The sequence below is a fragment of the Geospiza fortis genome, unplaced genomic scaffold, assembly GCF_000277835.1.
Source record: "Geospiza fortis unplaced genomic scaffold, GeoFor_1.0 scaffold55, whole genome shotgun sequence".
In the NCBI taxonomy this organism is placed as follows: Eukaryota; Metazoa; Chordata; class Aves; order Passeriformes; family Thraupidae; genus Geospiza; species Geospiza fortis.
Window position 1 is genome coordinate 9,183,129 of NW_005054308.1, and position 10,842 is coordinate 9,193,970.

At 61.0% G+C, this 10,842-nt stretch overlaps 2 protein-coding genes across 4 annotated transcripts in view; both read left to right on the forward strand.

Annotated features, from left to right (window-relative positions):
• Window positions 1-606: 606 nt before the first annotated feature.
• On the forward strand, window positions 607-7,523 carry FGFR4 (fibroblast growth factor receptor 4). 3 transcript variants are annotated; one of them, XM_031055163.1, is made up of 19 exons: window positions 819-955; window positions 1,061-1,150; window positions 1,270-1,323; window positions 2,768-2,813; window positions 2,919-3,008; window positions 3,128-3,294; window positions 3,381-3,504; window positions 3,776-3,966; window positions 4,079-4,217; window positions 4,301-4,494; window positions 4,739-4,884; window positions 5,026-5,147; window positions 5,247-5,357; window positions 5,494-5,684; window positions 6,091-6,213; window positions 6,288-6,358; window positions 6,564-6,701; window positions 6,769-6,874; window positions 6,961-7,523. In XM_031055163.1, exons 2-19 carry the CDS (start codon window positions 1,079-1,081, stop codon window positions 7,105-7,107), a joined length of 2,232 nt encoding a protein of 743 aa, XP_030911023.1. In that variant the 5' UTR covers window positions 819-955; window positions 1,061-1,078; the 3' UTR covers window positions 7,108-7,523. The 3 variants fall into 3 exon arrangements, with proteins under 3 accessions (XP_030911024.1, XP_014167685.2, XP_030911023.1); XM_031055164.1 differs by lacking the exons at window positions 1,270-1,323; window positions 2,768-2,813 and having other exon boundaries at window positions 607-955; window positions 1,061-1,105; window positions 2,934-3,008; XM_014312210.2 differs by lacking the exons at window positions 2,768-2,813; window positions 2,919-3,008; window positions 3,128-3,294; ... (1 more) ...; window positions 3,776-3,966; window positions 4,079-4,217 and adding exons at window positions 1,523-1,646; window positions 1,918-2,108; window positions 2,221-2,359 and having other exon boundaries at window positions 607-955; window positions 1,270-1,436.
• Window positions 7,524-9,571: 2,048 nt separating this feature from the next.
• The window catches only part of NSD1 (nuclear receptor binding SET domain protein 1), a 62,177-nt gene continuing 60,906 nt past the window's right edge, over window positions 9,572-10,842 (forward strand). The window contains exon 1 of the mRNA XM_031055208.1: window positions 9,572-9,611. Within this exon, the coding sequence (XP_030911068.1) occupies window positions 9,572-9,611 (40 nt within the window). The remainder of the gene's footprint in view (window positions 9,612-10,842) is intronic.

The window sequence follows — 10,842 nt, forward strand, 5'->3', positions numbered from 1 at the left end:
GGGGGCTTGGCTCGCGGGGACACGCGTGGCAGAGAGGGGTTGCGAGACCGCTTTGGGCTGTGGCTGCTGTGTGTGACTCCTGGCGAAATGCGGGCACTCCGTGCCTTGAGGTGCGGGAGAAGCGTCCCCGGGGACCAGAGACCAGCTGCCCCACATCCCTCCTGTGCTGGCCATGACCTGGGCTGGAGACACACTTGTGTGCTCCAGGCTCCTTCACGCGGGCAGTCGAGCTGCCGTGGGATTGCTGTGCTGGCGGCCAGGTTGTTTCTGCCCTCCACGTGCACATGCTGCTGCAAGCTGGGCTCCAATGCCAGCCTGGGCACGGCCACGGACAACCCGGCTGTAGGGGTCCCAGCCGTGCTTGGGGCATGTAGCGCTCTGACGCTGGGTGTCTGGAGGGGTTTGTTACCCTCCTTCAGAAAGGCAGAGCAAGCCAGAGCACCCTGAGCCACTGGGAGTGGTGGAAGGATAGTGGCATATGTGGCCTTGGACGGGGACATGCCATTGGGGAAACCGTGTCCCTGTGTTCAGGGCAGAGTCCAGCCCTTACCCGCTTCTGAGGCGGCAGAGCCAGGCTCTGGGCTGTGTCACATCACATGCTCTCCACACTAAGATGGGCATATGGAGGGGTCCTGCTGTCAGGGAGGGGTGAGTGCTGGGGTGGGTGCTCACCACATCTCTCCAGAGCTATTTGAGAGACCCTTGCTGGAGTCAGAAGATGAACATCTCCTCCTGGACCCGGGCAACACATTGAAGCTGTACTGTGACGCCAATCAGAGTGGTGCCAGTGTGGTCTGGTACAAGGAGTCCCGGCCACTCGTCTCGGGGGGTCGCATCCATCTCCATCAGGGCCTGCTGGAGATCTCAGAAGTTGCCTACGAGGACTCAGGGCTCTACGTGTGCCGGGCACGGGGAACTGGAGAGGTCCTGCGCAACTTCACCATCTCTGTCGTGGGTAGGAGCCCCGGCAGCACCCAGCTACCCCCGGGGCAGTGAGGCAGCCACTGCCCACCCCGCCCTGCAGGCAGGGATGTCCCTCTCAACCCGGTTCCCTTTGCAGACTCCCTGGCGTCAGGTGATGATGATGAAGATAGTGATGGGGACAGTCCCCACGGAGACCGAAATGAGGAGTCAGTCTATGTGCACAGAGGTCAGTACCACACCGGGTCACTACAGGAGAGGGCAGGAGGGGCAGAACCAGGGGCAGGGGCACTGCTGCCTCCTGCTCCCTGCACAGCCCCTCCCACTGTACATCCTGCATGTCCCCAGCCCCTTACTGGACTCACCCACACCGGATGGACAAGAAGCTGTACGCAGTCCCTGCGGGGAACACGGTGAAGTTCCGCTGCCCGGCCTCAGGCAGCCCCAGCCCCAGCATCCGCTGGTTCAAGAATGGGCGTGAGTTCCGAGGGGAGCACCGCATCGGGGGCATCCGGGTACGGGCCAGCTCCTCCCACCACAGCTTCCCTCCCAGGATCCCTCCTCCCCAACTCACCTCACTGCCTTACCTGCCCCTCTGCAGCTCCGGCACCAGCACTGGAGCCTGGTGATGGAGAGCGTGGTGCCCTCTGACCGCGGCAACTACACTTGCCTAGTGGAAAACAGGTTTGGCAGCATCCGCTACAGCTACCTCCTGGACGTGCTGGGTGAGGGCTCCTCAGCTTGGTGCTGATCTGGGCTTCCCCATGCCTGGTGGGGTCAGGGAAAGGGGTGCAGGAGTCTCTGTTCGTGGTCTATCCACTGGTGCAGCTCACATGTCCCTCACAACCCAGGGACATGGGATGGAGACCAGGCTTGGGTTGCACTGGTTTCTTTTAGGGCTTGGGAAGGGCTCCTTGGTGGGTGGAGAAGGAGGGAGAAAGGAGCCTGTGCTCTGGGCCACCATGTCAGTGACACTGCTCTGCTCCCTGTGCGCAGAGAGGTCCCCGCACAGGCCCATCTTGCAGGCTGGGCTGCCTGCCAACACCACAGCCCTGGTGGGCAGCGATGTGGAGTTCTTCTGCAAGGTCTACAGTGATGCCCAGCCCCACATCCAGTGGCTGAAGCACATTGAAGTGAATGGCAGCAACTACGGCCCCGACGGGGTCCCCTATGTGCAAGTGCTCAAGGTAACACAGGCTGGAAGCACTCAGGTCCCAGACACCCATGCTAAAGTGGTGACAGGGGTGCACAGAGCTCCCCGAGGAAGAGGGATGCTGAGCATCCATCCCTCTCTGACAGACTGCAGATATCAACAGCTCTGAGGTGGAGGTGCTGTACCTGCGCAATGTGTCCATGGAGGATGCTGGCGAGTACACCTGCCTGGCAGGGAACTCTATCGGCCTCTCCTACCAGTCTGCCTGGCTCACTGTCCTGCCAGGTAGGGGTGGGGTCCTCGTGTGGGGTCTGGGATCCCCAGCACACAGAGGCCATGCCTCAGGCCAACTCATTCACTCCCTGCAGAAGAGGAGCTGGTGCGGGAAGCTGAGGCCCCTGAGACCAGGAGGGGTCCTGCTGTCAGGGAGGGGTGAGTGCTGGGGTGGGTGCTCACCACATCTCTCCAGAGCTATTTGAGAGACCCTTGCTGGAGTCAGAAGATGAACATCTCCTCCTGGACCCGGGCAACACATTGAAGCTGTACTGTGACGCCAATCAGAGTGGTGCCAGTGTGGTCTGGTACAAGGAGTCCCGGACACTCGTCTCGGGGGGTCGCATCCATCTCCATCAGGGCCTGCTGGAGATCTCAGAAGTTGCCTACGAGGACTCAGGGCTCTACGTGTGCCGGGCACGGGGAACTGGAGAGGTCCTGCGCAACTTCACCATCTCTGTCGTGGGTAGGAGCCCCGGCAGCACCCAGCTACCCCCGGGGCAGTGAGGCAGCCACTGCCCACCCCGCCCTGCAGGCAGGGATGTCCCTCTCAACCCGGTTCCCTTTGCAGACTCCCTGGCGTCAGGTGATGATGATGAAGATAGTGATGGGGACAGTCCCCACGGAGACCGAAATGAGGAGTCAGTCTATGTGCACAGAGGTCAGTACCACACCGGGTCACTACAGGAGAGGGCAGGAGGGGCAGAACCAGGGGCAGGGGCACTGCTGCCTCCTGCTCCCTGCACAGCCCCTCCCACTGTACATCCTGCATGTCCCCAGCCCCTTACTGGACTCACCCACACCGGATGGACAAGAAGCTGTACGCAGTCCCTGCGGGGAACACGGTGAAGTTCCGCTGCCCGGCCTCAGGCAGCCCCAGCCCCAGCATCCGCTGGTTCAAGAATGGGCGTGAGTTCCGAGGGGAGCACCGCATCGGGGGCATCCGGGTACGGGCCAGCTCCTCCCACCACAGCTTCCCTCCCAGGATCCCTCCTCCCCAACTCACCTCACTGCCTTACCTGCCCCTCTGCAGCTCCGGCACCAGCACTGGAGCCTGGTGATGGAGAGCGTGGTGCCCTCTGACCGCGGCAACTACACTTGCCTAGTGGAAAACAGGTTTGGCAGCATCCGCTACAGCTACCTCCTGGACGTGCTGGGTGAGGGCTCCTCAGCTTGGTGCTGATCTGGGCTTCCCCATGCCTGGTGGGGTCAGGGAAAGGGGTGCAGGAGTCTCTGTTCGTGGTCTATCCACTGGTGCAGCTCACATGTCCCTCACAACCCAGGGACATGGGATGGAGACCAGGCTTGGGTTGCACTGGTTTCTTTTAGGGCTTGGGAAGGGCTCCTTGGTGGGTGGAGAAGGAGGGAGAAAGGAGCCTGTGCTCTGGGCCACCATGTCAGTGACACTGCTCTGCTCCCTGTGCGCAGAGAGGTCCCCGCACAGGCCCATCTTGCAGGCTGGGCTGCCTGCCAACACCACAGCCCTGGTGGGCAGCGATGTGGAGTTCTTCTGCAAGGTCTACAGTGATGCCCAGCCCCACATCCAGTGGCTGAAGCACATTGAAGTGAATGGCAGCAACTACGGCCCCGACGGGGTCCCCTATGTGCAAGTGCTCAAGGTAACACAGGCTGGAAGCACTCAGGTCCCAGACACCCATGCTAAAGTGGTGACAGGGGTGCACAGAGCTCCCCGAGGAAGAGGGATGCTGAGCATCCATCCCTCTCTGACAGACTGCAGATATCAACAGCTCTGAGGTGGAGGTGCTGTACCTGCGCAATGTGTCCATGGAGGATGCTGGCGAGTACACCTGCCTGGCAGGGAACTCTATCGGCCTCTCCTACCAGTCTGCCTGGCTCACTGTCCTGCCAGGTAGGGGTGGGGTCCTCGTGTGGGGTCTGGGATCCCCAGCACACAGAGGCCATGCCTCAGGCCAACTCATTCACTCCCTGCAGAAGAGGAGCTGGTGCGGGAAGCTGAGGCCCCTGAGACCAAGTACACAGACATCATCATCTACACCTCGGGCTCACTGGCCATGGCCATGGCCATTATTATTGTGGTGCTGTGCCGGATGCAGACTCAGTCGAGCAAGCAGCACCTGGAGCCCATGGCAGTCCACAAGCTCTCCAAATTCCCCCTCATCCGACAGGTGGGTACCAAACTTGAGCTCTAGTAATGCAGGGGGACCTTGGTGACCAATGGGCTCCAGGAGTGCCGCTTGTGCCCATCACACCTTACCCTGCTGCCAGCCTTGGGGCTGCCCTTCCCGCTTCCCCCTGCAGCTCCCTCACCCCATTGCTCCAAGTGAGATCTCTGCTTTTCTGTTGCATCTTTGTTGGGCCCTGGAGCATGGGATTGGATGGATGGCTGAGGACCTGTGTCTCTCTCCACAGTTCTCCCTGGATTCCAGCTCCTCCGGGAAGTCCAGCACATCCCTGATGCGGGTCACCCGTCTCTCCTCCAGCTGTGCCCCAATGCTGGCTGGTGTCATGGAGCTGGACCTGCCCCTTGATGCCAAGTGGGAGTTCCCCCGGGACAAGTACGGTTCTACAGGGCAGGGACAGGGGCTGCTCTCCCCAGCTGCCCCAGGGACAGCAGCATGCAGGTGGTGGATGGGGAGGCCTCTGGCCACCATCAGGCCATCCCTGTGATCTCTCATGGCTCTGCTTGTCCCTGCCAGGCTGGTGCTGGGGAAGCCCCTGGGGGAAGGCTGCTTTGGCCAGGTGGTGCGGGCAGAGGCTTATGGCATAGACAGAGACCGGCCAGACAGAGCTGTCACCGTGGCTGTCAAAATGCTGAAAGGTAATGGCTTCTGTGCCAGTGTCCTGGGAGCAGAGGTGGCATCAGCGCTGGGCAGGGGTGCCACCCAGCTGGCATCATGACACAGCCCTCCTTCCCTAGACAATGCCACTGACAAGGACCTGGCTGACCTCATATCCGAGATGGAGATGATGAAGCTCATGGACAGACACAAGAACATAATCAACCTCCTGGGAGTCTGCACACAGGATGGTGAGGGGGCTGTGCAGGCAGGGTTTGGGCAGGGCATGGGCATGGAGCAGGACCAGGGATGCAGGCACTTGGGTCAGTGGCTAACTGGGAGGGGACAAGGCCAGGCAGGGGCTGAGCAAGCGGCCACCCTTCCCAGGGCCACTGTACGTGATTGTGGAGTTTGCTGCGAAGGGCAACCTGCGTGAGTACCTCCGTGCCCGCCGCCCCCCGACACCTGACTACGCTTTTGATGTCATGGCAATGCCTGAGGAGCAGCTCTCTTTCAAGGATCTGGTCTCCTGCGTCTACCAGGTGGCCCGTGGCATGGAGTACCTGGAGTCCAAACGGGTATGGCTGGCATGGCCTGCATGGCTACCTGTGCTGGGCACAGCTGGGGAGGGCATGGTGGCGACAGAGGAGCTGTGTATCCCTGGTGAACCCACAGTCCCTGTGGAAAGGGAGCCCAGCCAATTCCCATAGGCTCTCCAGAACCTCCCAGCCCCATCCAGCAAAGCTCAAGGCAGTACTTCCCCAAAAATATGGGACTCAAAAAGCCTGACCCACCTCATGGGGAAGTGTATGTGGCCCCCCCGGTGTGCCTGTCACTGCAGCCAGCCCGGTGATGGGATGGCCCCACCACTGCAGAGGTGCTGGGGGGTGTGTGGCAGGGAAACAGTGATTTCAGTGTTTGAAGGGAATATCTGGAGCTGGAGTCACCATGTCACACCCCTGCGGGTGATGCTCCCCCTGGCAGTGCATCCACCGTGACCTGGCTGCCCGCAACGTGCTGGTGACAGCGGAGAGCGTGATGAAAATCGCCGACTTTGGCTTGGCCAGGGACGTTCACGACATCGACTACTACAAGAAAACCAGCAATGTGAGTGGGGCTCCTGGGACAGGGGCACAGGGACCCCCACCAGGGCTGAGCTGAGCAAGGGGTTGCTCTCCTAGGGTCGCCTGCCAGTGAAGTGGATGGCCCCCGAAGCCCTGTTTGACCGTGTCTACACCCACCAGAGCGATGTGTGAGTCCTCAGGGGAATGAGGGTCTGCTGGGTGTGGGTTGAGGATGCTGTTGGTGTGGGACAAGGCAGCACTGTGGGGTTATGCATGTACTGGAGGGTCCTCATAGCAGAATGGGGATACTTTGTGGGAACAGTGCAGAGTGCAGTGAGGCTGGGGGAGAGCCCTAGGATGTATTTGACCCTCCTTTGCTATGTGTGATCCTAGGTGGTCCTTTGGGATTCTGATGTGGGAGATCTTCACACTGGGGGGCTCCCCATACCCTGGCATCCCTGTGGAGGAGCTGTTCAAGCTGCTGAAGGAGGGGCACCGCATGGACCGGCCATCCAACTGCACCCATGAGCTGTGAGTACCAGCCAGGTGGGTGGGCAGGGGGCACGGTGAGACCCTGCTAACACCCCCTTGTCCCCAGGTACATGCTGATGAGGGAGTGCTGGCACGCCGTGCCCTCCCAGCGCCCCACCTTCAAGCAGCTCGTGGAGGGGCTGGACAAGATCCTGGCAGCTGTTTCAGAGGAGGTGAGAGGAGGGGAGTCTGCTGGGTGAGGGCTGGGCAGTGTGGGCATTGACAGCACTGGTGGTCATGGCACCATCCCTCCTTGCAGTACCTGGACCTCTCCATGCCCTTCGAGCAGTACTCGCCCTCCTGTGAGGACACTGCCAGCTCCTGCTCCTCTGATGACTCCGTCTTCACCCACGACCCACTGCCGCTGGCTCCTCACCTCTTCTCCTACCCCAGCGTGAGGACTTAAGGGAGGGCAGGGAAGGGTGATGCTGAAGCCACCTCTGCCCTTGCAGGGAGGGGGTCCGGGTTCCCAAAGGTGCCTGCTTTGTCCGGGCTGAGCAGTGGGTGGGCAGGGCCCTGAGCCACAGCACCAGGGCAGAGTGTCCCTCTCCCCAGGCTCCTTTTGGGCACTGAGCCATCAGCCCTGGCTAAGATGTGCCTGGTATTGTGGGGCAGCAGGAGCCAGAGCCTCTCCATGTGGGCACTGCCTGGGATGCCCATGCCATTGCCCAGGGAGATGGGCTTTGGCCAGTGCTTCAGTGGAAGTGTCTCTGGGCAGGAGCCCCACTGCTGCCAGGCTCCTGCTGCATCTGTACATAGCCACAGAGATGAATATTTATGTACATGAAATTTCAACCTGATAAATTATTTTTTTGGAATACACCCCGGTGCAGTTTCTGGGCTGCTCTGGAGCACAAAGGGCTCACCTAAGCTTGGAGGGCAGGTCAGGGTTTGCCTCCTTGCTGCCTCCTTGCTCCAGCCAGTTCAGGGCCTGCAGTCACTCCTGGGGGACACAGAGACAGTGCCACAGGTGCAGGAAGTGATGTCCCCACTCCTGTGCCTCCAAGCCTGCTCCAGCACAAAGCACCCTTGCATCTGTTCCCCATTAGCCACTGCTGCACTAAGCCACCGTGAACTGCACTACCAGCACTGCCCTGAAACTGATCCCCCAACTGCCATGGGCTCCCAGGCTGGGAAAGTGCTCTGGGGCCCAGCCCCACGCACTGGGGACCCCCCGCACCCTCCTGCCCAGGCCGGCCCAGCACTCTGGATTAAAGTGAGTTATGGGCTCTGTCTCCCCAAAGCCTGTGGGAGCACAAGCTGGGGGTCTCCAGCCCCTGCTCTCTGATGCCTGTTTTGCCCCCCCTTGCCCTGTGGTGCCCAGCAATGATGGCAGCGTGGGCAAGGAGGGCTGCAGCTGTCTCACCCCCTCCTGCCAGCCTGCTCCCTGGGTCTAGGGTTTCATCCAGGGCCAGGCTTTGCCGGCCGTTAGCCCCAGGATCTGGTTTCCTCCTTCAGCTCCCAGCTGCACTCACAGCCCCCCGCCTGGAAGCTGCCTCTTCCAGCATGGAAGGTGGCTCTCTGGCACAGCCTGCCCCAAAACAGCCCAAGGTGATGGGGCTGCCAGGTGCTGTGGGGCAGGACCTGGACCCAGGGCAGCTGGAAAGAGAATCCCTAAATTCTGGCTGCTGCTGTGGTGGTGCCCGGGTCTGGGGTCACAGGAGACACAGAACTTGGGACTTGACACAACCCTGGGTGTTGTGAATTGTATGTGCTGGGAGCCCAACAGCTTTCAGAGCCATCCTGGTGTCCCCTCCTTTTCACAGGGCTGCAGGGGGGATCCCACTCCACTGTCATGCTTGCAGCCTCCATCTCCAGCCCAGCTCCCCTCTCTGCTGGGAGGAGCCCCCCGTTGCAGCAGGGCGGGCGGGGGCAGACAGCCCCCTGGCAGGTGTGAAACCTGCCTGTGCCGGCAGCCTGCCTGCCCGGGAAGGATCCCAGCTGTCCTGTAATGTGCCAGAACCAATGCATTTCGCACAGCCCTGAATGGGGCATTCACACGCTGAAGGGCAAATTGCCCAAGCTGCCCACAGGGGCTGCCCAGATCCCTGCTGGGACTGAGACTGAGCACGGAGAGGGGCTGTGCCCAGCTTGCCCCACCTCACACCACAGCAGGGTTTCTGTGCTGAGGGCAGCACAGAGGGTGGGCAGTTCTTGCTCACCCTGCTCTGCCCTTTCCCTGGGGCCACAGCCAATTTCACAGGGGGAGGCATAGGTGGGTTTGCTAATGTTTAATACCAAAGGGAAGGAGGGAGGCAGAAGGGGACACTGTGAGCAGGGACCTGCCATCCCCTGCCAAAGCCTCACTCACTCCCTGCTCATTTAAAAGGCTTGCCACAGGTACAGGCAGTGCCTGCTACCCACAGCCCAACAACCCACACCATGCAGCCCACAGGGTCCTGGCTGTGCCCAGCACTGTGCCCACCTGCCTGCCCCAATTTGTGGAAAAGGCCCTCAGCCCATCCTCAGGCACCACTGCATCCCCCAGTGAGCCCCCAAAAGCTGCAGCAGCCGGTACATGGGCTGTGCCTGAGCCAGCTCTGCCAGGCACAGGGCAGCCGAGGCCATGGCTGGGCAGGGAAGCAGCCCCACGACAACTGGAGGCAGTTTTTATTGTTTAACATTCCTGGTATTTTCTGTCAGGGCTGAACCAATTGTCCTTAATCCGCCAGGCTCTGCTGGCCAAACAAGTGTGGCTGAGCCACCAGCATCCTGTCCGCACGAACAGGCCCCTTTTGTGAGGGGGATTTAGTGTGTAGCCCAGTAAATCCTGCTGGTTTCCTGAGGCAGCGTTCCCACACCCCCACCATTACACCCCCTCTTGTGCCTGCTCCCAGCCCCGGGGCCCTGGCACCGATCCCTGCCCGGCCATGCCCGTGGGCATCCTGTCTGCCCAAGTTCTGGGGCCATGTACCTGCTGCCCCCCCAGAATCTGCCACTCCAGGGCTGCAGATTCCCCCTTGCTTGTTTATTTCTGGGATATGTCTGTGAGTCCTTATGGGATGTGGGGTGTTGGTGGGGCTGAGAAGCTTCACAGCCACCCCAGTACGCTGCAGGTCCTTCATGGGATGCTGGGGTCCCCTGCGGGGAGTACTGTGGTTCTGGAGGGATGCGGTACTCCTGGAGCAGATGCTGTGATTCCCGGGGAAATGCTGAGCCCTGGGGAAGGTCTTGGGTGGGGGAAGGGGGTGTGTGGGGAAGATGCTGAGTCCTGGGGAAGCTGCTGTAGTCCTTGGGGAAATGCTGAGTGCTGGTGGATCTGGTTCTGGTCCTGGGAGGAATGCTGAGCCCTGAGGGAGACAGCACCCCAGGGGCCAGGACACCAGCTGGTTCCTCATTCCAGCTGCGGGATGTGGCTCCGAGCCCCTGCCCGGAGATGCCTTTGCTTAACGACTCTGTTGTTTGGCCGGGAGCTGATGTTGTCTTTTCTCCACAAAACAAAGGCGACAGGATTTTATCTCTGGGGAGAATCTGGTTTCTGTGAGATGCAGAAAGCCTCTGCCCCCGGGCAGGAGAGGGTGAGGCTGGCGGGGCGGAAAGGCACCAGGCTGCCGTCTGCCCCACTGCTAGGAGGAGCTGGCACTGCCCCTCTGGCTGCTCCTGTCTGCCGTAGCCCTGTTCCCCGACCTGCTGTCATTGTCCCATGCCTGTGCCCCATGTGCCCAGGCAGCGAAGGGAGGGAAGGGCCCCCATGGGTCAGTGGGCAGAGAAAAGGGGCCCATGAGCACCCACACGTCGGAGTAGAGGCTGAGGCACAGCCCCATCTCTGCTGTGGAGGAATCCAAACATTGGATCCCAGCACAGCTCCTGCGTCCAGGGACACCTCACACACCGATGTAGGCGCACACAGAGACGACGTAGGCATGCGCCGAGCTCCCATATCCATAGAGAAGCACCTGCACACTCACTTCCATGCGTGCACACTCACCTCAGGCACACCCTCCAGGAACATCCCCCCATGCGTGCATCCACTTCCAGCCAAGCACACACTACATCATCCCCCCAAAAAACCCCATGCACCCTCGCACACCCGCACGCACCCGCTTCCACGCACACACATGTACTGCACCACCCCTATCCACACACACACACACACACACACACACACACACACACACACAGACACACCTCTGCATCTCCC